General features: G+C 39.5%; 1 protein-coding gene across 1 annotated transcript in view; it reads left to right on the forward strand.

Annotated features, from left to right (window-relative positions):
• The window catches only part of grik4 (glutamate receptor, ionotropic, kainate 4), a 364143-nt gene that overhangs the window by 167408 nt on the left and 180428 nt on the right, over window positions 1-16307 (forward strand). Inside the window, exon 3 of the mRNA XM_080889585.1 lies at window positions 6884-7017. Coding sequence (XP_080745711.1) covers window positions 6936-7017 — 82 coding nt within the window. The 5' untranslated portion in view covers window positions 6884-6935. The remainder of the gene's footprint in view (window positions 1-6883; window positions 7018-16307) is intronic.

Raw genomic sequence — 16307 nt, forward strand, 5'->3', positions numbered from 1 at the left:
TATTTGGTCACCTCAAACAAGGAAAATCTCTGGCTCTCACAGACCTGTAACGTCTTCTGTAAGAAGCTTTTCTGTCCCCCACTCGTTACCTGTATGAATGGCACCTGTTTGAACTCATCATCTGTAGAAAAGACACCTGTCCACAGCCTCAAACAGTCAGACTCCAAACTCCGCCATGGCCAAGACCAAAGAGCTTTCGAAGGACACCAGGAAAAGTATTGTAGACCTGCACCAGACTGGGAAGAGTGAATCTACAATAGGCAAGCAGCTTGGTGTGAAAAAATCAACTGTGGGAGCAATCATCAGAAAATGGAAGACATACAAGACCACTGATAATCTCCCTCGATCTGGGGCTCCACGCAAGATCTCATCCCGTGGGGTCAAAATGATCATGAGAACGGTGAGCAAAGATCCCAGAACCACACGGGGGGACCTGGTGAATGACCTGCAGAGAGCTGGGACCAAAGTAACAAAGGTCACCATCAGTAACACACTACAACGGCAGGGAATCAAATCCCGCAGTGCCAGACGTGTTCCGCTGCTGAAGCCAGTGCATGTCCAGGCCCGTCTGAAGTTTGCCAGAGAGCACATGGATGATACAGCAGAGGATTGGGAGAATGTCATGTGGTCAGATGAAACCAAAGTAGAACTTTTTGGTATAAAGTCAACTCGTCGTGTTTGGAGGAAGAAGAATACTGAGTTGCATCCCAAGAACACCATACCTACTGTGAAGCATGGGGGTGGAAACATCATGCTATGGGGCTGTTTTTCTGCCAAGGGGACAGGACGACTGATCCGTGTTAAGGACAGAATGAATGGGGCCATGTATCGTGAGATTTTGAGCCAAAACCTCCTTCCATCAGTGAGAACTTTGAAGATGAAACGAGGCTGGGTCTTCCAACATGACAATTATCCAAAACACACCGCCCGGGCAACAAAGGAGTGGCTCCGTAAGAAGCATTTGAAAGTCCTGGAGTGGCCTAGCCAGTCTCCAGACCTCAACCCCATAGAAAATCTGTGGCGGGAGTTGAAAGTCCGTGTTGCTCGGCGACAGCCCCAAAACATCACTGCTCTCGAGAAGATCTGCATGGAGGAATGGGCCAAAATACCAGCTACTGTGTGTGCAAACCTGGTAAAGACCTATAGTAGACGTTTGACCTCTGTTATTGCCAACAAAGGTTATGTTACAAAGTATTGAGTTGTATTTTTGTTATTGACCAAATACTTATTTTCCACCCTGATTTACAAATAAATTCTTTACAAATCCTACCATGTGGATTCATGGATTTTTTCCCCACATTCTGTCTCTCACAGTTGAAGTGTACCTCTGTTGCAAATTACTGACCTCTGTCATCATTTTAGGTGGGGGAACTTGCACAATTGGTGGCTGACTAAATACTTTTTTGCCCCACTGTATATGCCTACATTGAATTTCTACCATCTGATTGGCTGATTAGATATTTATGTAACAAGCAGTTGAACAGGTGTACCTACGGTAACAAAGTTTCAGTTGATTATATATTGGTGTGAAAGGTACTGCTGTTCAAACCACTTATTGTGCTCAGTGACTTCATTAGGTTAATTCTCCTGTGTTTGGGCTTCAAGTCTTTTGCTTTGTCTATTTTTTAAATTTTCTTATGTGAACAGCCTACAGTGTTGTAGATTTATGTCTTAACAGAATACCTTAACCTAAGAAACCTAAGGTAAGATAAAAAAAGCAAAAAAATAAATGAATAAGTAAAAGAAAAGAATGAAAAAGAAAATTTGACTTGAAGGTGGTGAGCAGTGTTGGTCAAGTTACTTGAAAATAGTAATTAGTTACTAATTATTTCTCCAAGAAAGTAATCCTGTTACTTTACTGATTACTTATTTTCAAAAGTAATAAATTACTTAGTTACTTTTAAAAAAATATGATACACAACCTGAACACATAATAAAGCAATAGACCTTTCAGCCCAATTCTATTTTTTCTGCATAATCCATCATATAAAATTGAAACACATGAAAAAGTCTCTTTTTAAAATTTGTTTTATTAGTTTTAGTCTTTAACTTTATGCATCAAGCAAAAATTAAATTATGTGCAACAGTGTCTGACTTGAAGACATTTGTTTAACCTTTAAACCTATTTTCTGCATATTCCAGCATATAAAATAATTTTTTGTGTTTACACTCCCTATTTCAAATAGATGCGATTAAATAACAGCAAAAAAGAAATAAAACAAAGATTCAACAGCACTAAGTCCCGTCGCTCTTAAATCTATTTTCACCTGTTTAGCAGGAGTGGAGGTGGAGGTTTGCCTAATTTGAAGTTAAATTTTCACTGTAGAAACAAGTTTTCTTCCAATGGAGAGTGTACACCAGAAGATTTCTACAGATTCAAACTCAAAGTAATGTCAGTACTTCCAAGCTTAAAACGCTGCACGGTCATACTTTTTCCCGCCCTCTATTATTGATCTACACAAGCCTGTTGCTACCACGGCACAGACGTCGCATGCTTCTACGTCATTGTCATGACACACTATCATAAACAAATTCACGGTTTAGTAACGCAGCGTGCTTACGAGAACGTAACAGTAATGATTACTGTTACGTTCTCGTAAGCATGCTGAGTAATCTAATTACTCATTACTTGAAAAAAGGAATCGGATTACAGTAACGTGTTACTGCCCATTTTTGGTGGTGAGTAAACAGAAGAATGCTTGGAGCAGTGAGTGTATCAAGGAGCATTATATACCTGTGTCTCCTGAACCGCTTCAGCTCCTGTTCTTTTTACTGTATATTTTTCTTAATAGAATTATATTTTTTCAAAGTCATTTTATCCCAAGCACAACCTAAAGAGCCAGCATGCAATTTAGCCACTTTGGCTTCAGTACAGAAGCCCTGCGGTAGTAAAGATATATCAGTCTGTGTTTGTGTTTCTGAAAAGAGAAGCTGAACTGAAATTGATATAGGTTTGGGTGTGTTAAAAATGAGGGCAATCATTCAGCTCAGTTTTCATTTTACCCCTGTATCGAACGTATTGGAATTTGTGTTGAATGCTAAAATGAATGAGCTTATCTCACTGAAAAGCCATTAGTGTTACAGATTGCATTGACTTTCACTCTAAAGCCTGCCAAAGCTTTTGTCTCTACTCAGCGGTGATTTAGCCTGCGAAGGCTTCTGCAACATATCTAAGCTATCATTGACATTGATTGGCCATATTTAGTATCAAGGGACTCAGCATTGTGTTTTTAATTTAATGTCTCACTTCTGATATTCTCATATGCAGTCAAATAAATGGCACCCTGTTGGAAGAAGCAGTTAAGCTTTATATTGTTAACTAGCACAGTGCTGTTGTTTGTGTCGGGAATCTTGGTAGTTAAAAAAAATCTTTCACTTCCTGTTCAGTCTTCCCCGTTCTACACTGGGTTATCAGGTGTTAGCTGGATGAACGTATTTTACATTGTTGAAAACATGCTGCTGTAAAGTCAGTCTAATTGAACAATAAAGCGCCGTAATCCCCCTGTGTGCATAATGATATAAGCTGCAAGGAATATTCAGTACTCAATTAATTTTGGAATGAGCGTCATTCAGTGCTGTTTTTCTGTTTTTCTTCTCTGCTGAACACCTCAAGGGAAGACCTTCGACAGCTGTTATTTGCATAGTTTTCCTAGAAAAAGTCTGTGAAATGATCTTGATGTGTTGACAGTCCTATCCAGCTGTTCCTCTGGGCTCCTGAGCAATAACAGTAAGGTAGTGCGAGAACAGAGAGGGACAGTCTTATTGCCATCTTAGGCGGTGAGCTGCTTAAGGTTTATATTGGTAATATGAACACTACATGCAGATCCAGATAAACCTCATGTAATGACCAGTGCAGTTAATGGGGAATTATTCTTTTTTCCTTTTGCTTATATTGTTCACTAATCCATACATTTCCAGAAACATCTGCAAAATAATCATCTGTGTGTCTGCTCTGTTCCTAAAAGGACTTTGCTTCACTTTCCTTTACCTTTCTTTTCCTTCTAGTTAGTGAGTTCAGAAACAACATGTACAGTACAGTGAGGGCTTATTAAAGCCTGATTTGGCAGGTGGGGAATGCTAAGGTGTAGCAGCGCACCGTGGGGAGAAGAATTACTTCAATTAATTCACACAAAAACTTATTTTGTGAGTTTGTGTTCAGGCTGTGATCAGCTGACCTGTGATGCTGCTGCTGTGAGATGCTCAGAGTTTGAGCAGATGTTTCATAAGCTATGGGGCAGGTTTCCAACCCTAGACTGTATAAAGCAAGAGTAAGAGGTGAAATTCAGTGAGTGAATCTGATCTGTATATTTTTTGGTAAACTGATGTTATTACCCTGGTTGTAACCTAACATAAACCGTGAACATCACTGCGACCTTTACCACAGTACTGCATATTGACCAGCTTAACCTGCACTAAAGTGTACCAAACTGCCTAGTACAGTATTTTCATGGAACTTTTAAATCCACTGCATAATTAGTAAACTTAAGTTTCTTTTGCATGACATTTCACAAAAAACCTAATTCAGCAGCACATCATGCACAGATTAAAGATCTAATTTAAAAAGTTGAAAGTGAATTAGGACATTACATGCTGGAGTCCTTGTCTTTGTCGATAATCTCTGATCGTTCCTCTCTGTTCTCTCTCTCTTACATCTTTATCTCTGAGATGGCATTCATTAACTTTTTTTTTCTCTCTCGGGAAATACAGCAAATGTACATTTAACTAGCAGACAAACTGTGTGACAAACTGTGCAGAAACAAGTTGTGTGTTTGGTGATACTTGTTGCGTTGTTTTAAAAGCTGAATTTAAAATAACCTGCCATTTAAAGAAATGCCAAAGTACCACAACTGCAACTTCAGTTACATCTGCACCCTGAATGCGTCACGAGAATGAGAAAAGGAATGTGTTGAGGGCGTATGTAAACCTGCGATAATTTTATTGTTGCTGAGCAATGCTGTCCATGCTGTCACTGGAAGCCATGTCAGGTTGTAACACGTGAAAATATCACATAACACATATGTGAAAGTAATATTTATTAACCTGCCTGTCAGACTTGATGTTGGAATGCTAATTCCAGTCAACTTTAACCCAATTACAGTACTGTAAAACAAATTAAAAAAACAAACACATTAAGAAAGTTTCATGCCATGGTAAGACTTGCATTGTGACTCATTTATTTATCTGGTTTTATACTCACATGCTACTTTTCTGGCCTTGGCTAAGAAATGGCATATTAACCAAAAACATGCTACACATAGCAGCAAACACTAAAATCTGCGAGAAAGTGTGTAGATTAAATGAAACAACTTTGAAATGAACCGATACTAAGATTTGCATGACACTGACTCAATCTTCAAATCTCCCTCTTTAAATGTTGTCCATCTCTGGTCCAGTTACCCAGCTGAGACACTCTAGATAAGCACGTCCTGTAGTCCAAAGAGTGTCTTCCTGCATCCAGAATAATCACACAGGTGCAAACGCAGGACTGTCAGCTTCCTCCCTTTGAAAATGATATTGTGGCTACATTTGCACCTCTACTGGCTTTGTGCCTGCATAAATATAGAGGACCTTACTCTTTCCAGTCCAGCTGCAATAGCCTTGCTGTCTGCCATCTTCATGCTGTCTGACATTTGGATGCTTTGCCCTCCACGCACCTAACTGGCTTACTCTGTTTGGTAGGATGAGCCGAAAGAAACTTTGCTTGTTTTTTGTTGAAAATAAAGTATTTTACGCAGCTGTAGTGTACTTTATAACAGAAAACAGTCACTGTGGTTGCAGTGACTTTGTCCCTGACCCCCATCCCCCCACCCTAGATCCCCCTTTAAAAAAAACAGAAAGTCTCTTTCTGATCTGGAACATAAAACACTGTCAAAGAGAAGACGCCATCCTCTATCGCTGCGTACCAGAACCACCCACTCCTTTAAGCTTCGTAAATGTCAGCTTGAATAACGTCAGACCTTGATGAAGAGTGAACATCTGAGAATCACTTTAAGAAGGTGTGATGAGGTAAAATAGGGTTAAAAATACCGTCAAACGCATTAATGGTTTACATTTGTGAATCATGTTGTGAATTAATTATGGCATCTGTTGATTTTCTAGTGTTTAGTCTGATAGAGCTGCATGCAGTTAGGTGAGGGAAAATATAAAGAAAATATAGGAAATGGTTGCATCTAGGGGACATTAACTGCACATGGGAAAAACAAATAAAATAGAATAAAATTAGTAGAAATTTAATACTAAAATTATTAAAAATGAAACTATTTCTTAGCTATTACCTACGATAATTCCATTTTGTGCCTCTTGTGGGCAGACTCGCTGGTATGGCAAACCTTTTTAGCAAACAGTTAGTTATTTACACAGGCGGGAAACAGGGAACAACATTATGATTCATTTGGAGTCATATTGCTGTCCACCTGGGAAATGGAAGTCAAATATATCCCCTTTGGTTTTCGGTCCTTTATAACTCCTGATGGAAACAGCTCAGAGGGTTTAATACAGACCCAGAAATTTGGTTCAGGATGCTTCAAGTCACCTTATGTGACTTTTTGCTTCAATACCAGGGAGATAAAAAATGGATTTTATGTTTAAATATGTAACAAAACAACAAAGACCTAAAAAAAATTAAAAAGACTGTTGCCAAGTAATACAGAAAAAACAGCAAAGTCATTAAAACTCCCATAGGCTTAAAATTCACTTAGCTGCAGTCTCGCACTGACACTAATAGATTCCTAGCATGCAATGAGAGATGGCATGAGCAAAACAGAGATGAGGCACTGTATATCCGAAGGCTTATCACTATTCTGCACAGATGTGGCTTGTGTGCGTGTCCAACTTGATGCCTGCTGATGTATAAATGGTGTTCTCTTCTTTGTATATTCTTCAGGTGGCTGTGACAGGGGCACCCCCGGGGCAGGACCCATGAGGAGTCATAGAAGATGCTCACAGCCTGGGCGCTTCTGCTCTTCTTAGCCATGTGGGTGAGAAGCACCTTTGGTGGCCCGCTCTCCTTTCGAATAGGTAAATTGCAAAACATAATGGCTTCCACTCTATACAGTGCATGCTTTTCATTCTACTTGAAATATCAGTGAATGAGTGCATTTAAGCTTTTAATTGTTGAGTGGGAATTGACATTTTGTTGCTTCAGAGCTGTCAGCTCAGATAGCTGGATATCCTAATCTTTGCAGTCTCCACAGTCTCGATAAAACTGGCTGGAGGAATTCAATCACAAATGTTGAAAAGTAGCCATGTTTCCTCACATGTCTGTAACACATGGCCTGAGGTATCAACAGGCTACAAAATTAATGTGTGAATGTGACACAGTCCTAATTGTCTGTAAGATACTACAGAACTACAGTCTATAATCTATAGTTGTTTTACAGTCAGCCACACAACAGTTAATGCACCATAGACTTTCATGACAACATTATAGTTTAAGAGTATCTGTCTGGTACAAACTTAATACTATATACTGTTTACTGTTTGCTGTTGTTTACTGTGTATGCTGTGTACAGTGATACAGTATAGCTTTAAGCAATTAGCCACTAAAGCAAGCTTAGACCCAAAACAAACCTATTATTCTAACTCTGCACATACCCACCCTTCCACCTGCATATTAAACGAAATTTAAGGTGCATAATTAGACGCGTGTCAGCTGACCTATCAGATACATTGATTACCTCTCTGTTTATTGCAGCTCTTTTAAATATTTAACTATAAAAGTAATCTGAGCATAGCAAAAATCTGACTCTTATCCTAATCTTGCCCTTTTTTCACTGTTGTAAGCGGCACTTGCAACTCTGCAACTATTTTGACTGTGACTGTTGGGACTGTTGAACAAACATTTTAAAGCAATTGCTAAAATCTAGCAAAACCACTGCAGTACTGTGGTTCTGGAAATAGTGGCTGATCGGTGGACCAAGACTAGATTTTTCACTGGAGAGTCTGCTTCAAAAGTCACATAAACTGCTAGAGTATGCTGGTAACCGATGGAGGTTGGTCCATCTTGTTATTATTCTCCTACAGTCAGCAGCTCTCTGACTCCCTGTCACTTGCTCCCCGTCTACCAAAAGTGTGATTGACTGTCTCTTCATTTATGTATAGAACCCTTGTCTAAGGTTGGAAACGCTTGTTCGTGTGTGTGTGTGTGTGTGTTCCTGTCTAGCTATCTTTGTGAGAACCAACAGTCACTTGTGAGGACACACAACCCGGTCCTCACAAATTTGAAGGCATTTAAAGGCCTTTTCTGAGGATCAAAATGTGGTTTTAGTGTCAAGGTTACAATTAGGTTATGGTTAGGTTTAGGGTAACTGTTAGGGTTAGGCATTCATTTTTAACAGTTAGAGTTATGGTAAGGAGCTAGGGAAAGCATTATGTCAATGAAGGTCCTCACTAAGATAGCTGAACGGGGTTGTGTGTGTGTGTGCACTACATATAGAAATTAATAGTATTAATAGTGAAACTGAGATAGAGATTCAGAATGACATTGATTCTGCGCCTCCCAAACTGTTCCCTGCTGTGATTTCTCAGTGGTCAGCTTTCAACTGTTCTTTTAACAAGAACACTTGAAAGTGAGATCTGTGTGCAGGTTAGAAGGGTGCAAGTTAATAGCACAGAAGCTGTGTACAAATGGCCATGTGGTTATATTAAGACTATTAAAAAAAACAAATAAATCCAAAGGGTGCATTAAAAATAAGAGTGCCTCTTTAGATGATGTACAAATGCAATTCTAATTGTTCAGAAGAAAAAAAAAAAGAAAAAAGCTCATGGCTGATAAATGCACATCCTTTCTTGATCTTTTGTCTTTTCCCTTTACTTCTCTTGTGTGTAAAAGTCTTTTTATCTTTCCAGTATTTTGAACCTTGACGAAATGGAATCAGTTCAAACTGTCATTTTTGAGCGCTATCACCATCTCTTATTTTTGAACAAGGCATTTATGTATCACTCACTGTTTTTCTACCCTGTCTGTTCTGTCTCATACAGTAGCTCTGTCACAGCACATCTGCTGTTTGCAGAATTTTTTGCTGGATTGTCACATAATGCCCCAAACCATTTTCTGTATTTTGAAAACAGCAGAGTTTCAGAGTTTACTCTATCAACACAACCAAGAACAAATCATTCCTTGTTTGTGAATATCATCTGAGAAGTAGCTTGCAGCCGCATGCCTTTTCTTTCTCCCAGTTTTCCCTACCACCCTCCACCTGATTGTACCAGCTCCACAGCAGTGGTGGTTTATATTTATCTCAATGTTGCATCGTTGATGGATAATTAGGTGCTTGGCCTGTTTTTGTACATTTCTTCTAATGTCATCTTTGCACAGAACCCCATTCATTGCTAGTTTATTCCAGTACAAGGCATAGATATGCAAAAGTACAAACACACAGCCACATATACACGTTTCACAACCCACAGAGACACACAAACACATAACCCAAAACACCACTACAACTCTGCCATTTGAGCTGCAGGAGATGGTATTTAACATGGCCGTCCCTAGAGTCCTGCCTGGCTGGCATAATGTCACTGTCTGGCCTTCTCTGAATGTGTGAGTGCCAAAAACAACCTCCTGTCCCTCACACATTACCGCCAGGACCAGCTAGCAGCCAGCAGCAAGCTCAGTGTAGGTGAACTGAGGAACTTCTCTTTGTGTCTGCCATGTTCTTAGCAAATCCAGGGATTAGGATCTACTTTTGTTTGTATATTAATTAAACCATGTGATGCAAAGTAAGTCTATTTACTTCAATTTTGATAAGGAAACATGTCTTCTGGCATTTTTATTGCTGCCTTGTGGTGGGGAACGAATTATGGGATAAACAATGTTTAAGTTGCAGTGGAGTTGCGATATCAGCCTGGGAAAGTACAAATTGATTTTCCTTCATTGGTCCTTTTAAAAAAAATGAAAGTAATGACAAGTGAAGCCTTAACCAAATAAAAGAAATAAAAGAGGTGAAATCAATCGCCAAAATACAATTATAAAAGAACAAAATGAGAAAACAAGAAGACAAACTGCAAACACTGCCTAAAAATGCTGGTTCACTACCATATGGTGCAGCTTGTTGCTGTGGGTGGTATTCAACCATTAGTTAAGTGAAAAAGTGTCTCCTGTGTAATTCTGTTCAGCTAATAACTTGGTACTTGTGCTTATTTCCAGACAGTCATCTTCTAAACACACATTGCTGTTATGAGCTGGTGTCTTCTTTTTGTAATACTGAGATTTAAAATGTAGAAAAAAAAGAAGAGCTGAGCTATTCAGGACCAGTGCAACTTCAATTTCAACAAAGTCCCTAAACATCTAGCTGGGTTTATAAAGAAATTTAATCAATGCCTCAATATAACCCATGAATAATGACTGCATACATCAACATAAGGCTTAGCTCATGGACAGTGCTCTTTTTGAGCATAAGTTAAGATGAATGAAATCAAAATGACAAAACTGATAAAATGAAAAGGAACTTACTGAAATAAGCTGAAGTCTCTTTGTGTCTTGAAATGAGAAAGGTCTTTTAATGCTGTCTCTATTATCTACTACCCAGGTAGGACTAATGGGGAAATTATGGTTCAGCAGTGGTGTCATGTGGGCAGTCTGTTGGCAGTCCATGGGCAGCTTTGCACTGCCTTTCTACCTGCAGAGAGTGTCTGTTGTTAGATTGGGGGCAGAGCCAAAAATATGTGGTACAATTTGTCTACAAGCTACTCTTTCTTCTGCTGTTGTTGGTCCATCAGCCAGCTGAGACAGAAGTTCTTACATCTAAAGAGCTGAAGTGAAACCAAGTGAAAAAAGAGTGTCCACTGTAGTCACTGTCTGTGCTTTCTTTTTCTTTTCTTTTTTTTGGGCAAATCTCAGCCTTTCACCAATGCATGGCGAGCACTGTGCAGTTGTGATTTTGGAATATTTTGATGGAGAACTTTAGTGGCAGCTGACCACTTGCCCCAAAAGGTTCTCCTCAGGAAAATACCTCCACGAACAGACACAACCAAGGTACCATAAATTAAGCATTACAGTGCATAGCGCTTATCTGAAATCCAAAGGAATGGCTTGACACACTTCTACACATCTTCTATGATAATATCATTGGCTATACCATTTTAAAGACCATCCTGTATCTCCCTGGCTTGGCCTACCATCAGTGGTTCTTCAGAATCTTTTCTTCTAGTTCAAAAACCAATCAGGATTTCCCAGCACTAAGAACTAGTCCTCACAGTTCAGGGCCAGGATGTCTTTGTTGTGGTCTGTCACCATCACAGAGCAAAACCGTTACACGATTAGAGGCAGTAATCTCACCAGGAAGAGGCAAACACACTTCCTGTGCATAAGGTCGTGTCGCACATAAACCAACCTTACAGCAGCCCCGAGAACATAATGTGAAACAGCTCTAAATGATTAAAAACGGGTTTTAGTAGCTCTGTCTTTCACGTGGATTTCGCTACAATTAGAGCAATATTCAACAACACTACCAACATTGTCTTGCCCTGCAGAGACTCTCCATTCTGGCTGGTTTAATAGGAGAATATGAAAGCAAATTATCCGCTCCTCATACATGAACATGCGACATAAACAGTATTTTTTATATATGCTCACTTTTTTTTATTGGTGCTTTATTTTATTAAGTCACTTTGCATTATATGAAAAAAAGTATTAAGCCACACTTAAGGTATTTTCAGAGCCATTGCTACAGGTGTATGAAATGAAGAGCATCTAGCTATATAGATGCTCTTTACAAACATTTTTGAAACAGTAGGTCATTATAAAGTGCTCACTGACACTGAGCATGGTATAATAACATGCCACCATTGCAACCATTGCATTGTATGTAAAAGTAGCTGACGATCTGCTGGATCTAACTGCTTCTCTGGCATTAATATCAGCACAAACACTGCGCTGGGAGCTTCATGGCATTAGTTTCCATGCTTGAGCAGTTCCTGTAGGTGTACTACAGGAGTACTATATGTACACTGTACTCTTTTATGATGTGGTTTTCTGAGGTGGCAGCATCTCTGCTGGGGACAGGAAGAGACTGAACAGGCTGATCCGGAGGACCATCTCTGTTCTAGGATGCCCACTGCACCCAGTGGAGGTGGTGAGAGACAGGAGAATGGTGGCTAAGCTATCATCCCTTCTGGACAACATCTCCCACCCCATGCAGGAGACTCTCAGCACTGAGCGGCTCCTTCAGTGCCAGGCTCACGATGTGGGACAGAGAGATTTTGCAGGTCTTTCCTCTCCACTGCTGTCAGACTCTACAACAAAGACTTTGCAACTGACCAAACACACACATCCACATCCACACATGTGCAATAGCAATAACACTAAGTGCAATACTCTTTTTCTGACAACCTTATATTTTACTCAGTTGCATATAGCATTTGCATTCTATTTTTATTCTATTGTATATACTATTTAATTTTATTATATTCTATTGAGTACAGTATCTTATTCCTATCATCTTATCCTATTCCAGTGTTTTTCTAATTTTTGCTATGTAACTATGCACTGATCACGTTCTGCTGTAACAAAACAAATTTTTTACGTGTGGGACTAATAAAGGTTATCTTATCTTATCTTATTATATATAGGGAGCCCAGTACTTTTTTCCATATAGTGTATTTTAACTTTGTGTTATTGCACTGCAAAACCAGTAAGCAATTTGTATAATTGATTGTCTTTGAAGGTAATTTCAGGGATTGCATAGCTTGTCAATAAACAGCTTGAACAGCTGTTTATTGACTATGTTATGCAATGGCTGGCAGGGGGATGTATGAAAAATAGATATCTCACTCCCTGACATTTAATTGAATCATCAGTTTCTTATTATATATGTTCTCGAGGATAACTCAAGAGGCAAGATATCTGTTTTGTTGGCTTTATTCGCACATTTGTTATTATTTTGTCAAAGTGCAATAGAAAGAAAAAGAGAGAACGACGACAATGTTCCCCACCATCTTCCTTCAGCTGTCCCAATGATCCCCAAGTCATCAGTGATCAGCTGGGATATGTAATCCCTCATGCATTTTGTATGTGTCTGGTGGTCTCCTCCCAGTTGTACATGTCCAGAGGGAAAGACCAAACGGCAACTTTAACAGATGCCTGAAAGTTATTAATTTGATGCTTCGAGAGGCAGCAGTTTAGTACTGCGGTTAACCCAGGTATTAAACATGCTTAGCACATTCTCATTAAGATTTGCTTTCAGTTTAGCTTATTCAAAACATCTAAATAACATATGGATATGTACGTATAGGGGAAAAAACTATCCATTTGAGTGAGTGTTTTTAAATGTTATCGTCTGTCAGTGCAAAGCACACCAGTAACAAAAATACCAGCAGTTTTTAAAATCCAGAAAATGGTGTAATGGCTCTACTTCTAGCTTGGTACTCATAGATCTGCTTTGCCAGATAATCAGATAATAGCAAACATTTTTCTATGTGCGTTTGTTACTGAAGTTTCTCAGTTCCAAGCATTAAATAAAACAATGTTTTCAATTAAACTCTTAAGAAGACAGCTGGAATTCTTGTTTAGCTGACAATCAACTGATTTATGTAAATAATCTTCAATCAAATTTGAATCATTATTAAGACAACTTAATGTCATTATCAGAGAAAATGAAACTTCATAGATAGTAATAACGAAATACTCACATATGCTGCCCTAAAGTTGCTGCTGTCCTCACAGTTAATGCATGAGATCCAGTCTGAGGAGTGTTGAACATAAAATGTTCAGATTTTTTACATTACTCCTAAAACACTTACAGAGCATCCCGGACTACTGAGGGGGCAGCAACAGGAGTATCTCCACAGGAAGAACTCAAATCGAATCTTTGTCTGCTTCTTTGCTCTCTTTTCCGAAGTCAGTGGGAGAACACGATAGAGGATTCTCGGTGGGGTAAATTCAATTGGTTTTTCTTTCCCAGCAGCAGAGTCTGACCCTGCACCATCTACCTGGCAGGCTGGCATCATGCGAGCTCTTAGTGAGGAATAGTTTGTTGTGAGATAAATGTATTGAATACAAAATGTGCTGTCATCATTAAATGTTTAATAAGGAATACCGCATCCTATATGGGCTCAGTCATGTAGGTCTAGAGACCTGTGGTAACCACTGGTTGCTAGGGAAAAATGTGTATTTACCCAACATGCAGGATGTTGCTTGTTGTCGCTGGGTGTCAAAGATGATGCTGCAACAAAAACCTCCTTGTGATTGCTTTGGTTTCTATGGTTGCCCGTACTTTGTATAGAGACTTGCCTACTAACACTCACCAGCTACTTATTAAGCAGATGTCAAACTGTAGAAAAGGCAAGGCAAGTTTATTTATATAGCACAATTCAACAGCATGATTCAAAGTGCTTTATAGAGACATTAAAAAAACAAAAACAAATAAAAAGCATGATTTAAAATGGAAAGGAACAGTAGATAAAATCATTAGTTAAGATGTAAGTTTTGAAATTTAAGCTTAACAGTAAAACAGTGTGGATTTGGTGCTTTATTCAAATGCAGCTGAGAACAGGTGAAGCTTCAACCTGGATTTAAATAAACTGAGTGTTTCAGCTGATCTGAGGCTTTCTGGGAGTTTGTTCCAGATATAAGGAGCATAAAAGCTGAATGCATCTTCTCCGTGTCTGGTTCTGACTCTGGGAACTGATAAAAGACCGGATCAAGATGACCTGAGAGATCTGGAAGGTTCATACTGGGTCAGGAGGTCACTGATGTATTTTGGTCCTAAACCATTCAGAGCTTTATAGACCAGCATCAGAACTTTAAAGTCTATCCTCTGACGGACAGGCAGCCAGTGTAAAGACCTCAGAGCTGGACTGATGTGGTCCACTTTTCTGGTCTTAGTGAGGACTCGAGCAGCAGAGTTCTGAATGAGCTGTAGTTGTCTGACTGACTTTTTAGGTAGACCTGTAAAGATGCTGTTACAGTAATCAAGCCTACTAAAGATGAATGCATGGACTAGTTTTTCCAGGTCCTGTTGAGACATCAGATCTTTTATCCTTGAAATATTCTTGAGGTGATAGTAAGCTGACTTTGTTATTGTCTTAATGTGTTTTTCTAAGTTTAGGTCTGCGTCCATCACTACACCCAAATTTGCAACACAAAGCAGAAACAAAGACTATTCACCTCCAAAATAAAAGTATTGGAATATGTTGGTTTCAGTGGCAGAAGGCAGAAGTTTTACTCTGAAGGGGAGAAAAACTACATACATACTACTTACTACTTACTTACATATTTTCTACTCGAGCACTCAAAGCACCTTATACAACATGTCTTATTCACACCCATTCAAATAAAGACTTTTTTTCTATGCTTAAGAGCTTTCTATCGTCCACCCACAATCAAAGAGCAACTTAGGGTTACTATCTTGCCCAAAGATATTTGGCATGCAGACTAGAGCAGCCAGGGATGGAACCATCAACCATCACATTAGTAGATGGCCTCCTGAGCTACAACCACCCCAACATTCTCAACTTACACTTTGCATTGCACTTTCTCAAGTTTCACCATCACTGATGGTTAGTCACCAAGTGTTTGTGGACAAGTGGGTGTTTTTCATGTAACCAAAACAGTTGAAAAGAGGTTTTTGATGCAGCATTTTCTTTGCAACCAGGTTGCCAACTGCTCTCTAGGCTTTTGTGACTGCGGTTGGGTTGGGTCAGGTTGGCTGTAGCTCAGGAGGTAGCGTAGATTATCATAATCAAAAGGTTGGTAGTGTGATCCTTGGCTGCTGCAATCTCCAGTCTTGGGAGAGATCTCCATGATCTCAGATGTGTTCATCAATGTGTACAGTGAATATTAGATACAAAGCACTTGGGTGTAGGAAAACGTGCTTTGGTAAAAAGCATGGCCTCCTATTTTGGTGCTGAATTTTGGCAATAGAAATAAATCATTTGCTGGAGTACCAGTATTAAAATTACTGTTTTTCTGGAGAGAGTGGGCTCTAGTTTGTGTGCTTGTATTTGTTCACATCTGTGACCACTGTTATGCACTGTATGTGGCTCCAGACACCAGGGGCATGTAAGGTGGATCAGCAAAATTGAAGCCCACAGGTAGGGTCTAATAGTGTAATTAGCCCTGCTGAGGTAATACCCACAAGTCAGCAGCATCACACTGTCACTTCCCTCAGTTCAGCCCCATCTACGCTCACAGGGACTTATTAAGGCTGGCTGCTAGAGCCACCATGGCTGAGTCATTGTGCCCTTGCCTCCAGTCAGGTTCATTCTGCCCTCGCATGCTCTGATTTCAGCTGGCATCTATGAACTCATTTAACACACTGTTACTGGAAGAGCAGAGAAGATAGCGTGTCCGAAAGGAAGGAGAGTAA

This window comes from Rhamphochromis sp. 'chilingali' (genome assembly GCF_963969265.1).
Source record: "Rhamphochromis sp. 'chilingali' genome assembly, chromosome: 8".
Lineage (NCBI taxonomy): Eukaryota > Metazoa > Chordata > Actinopteri > Cichliformes > Cichlidae > Rhamphochromis > Rhamphochromis sp. 'chilingali'.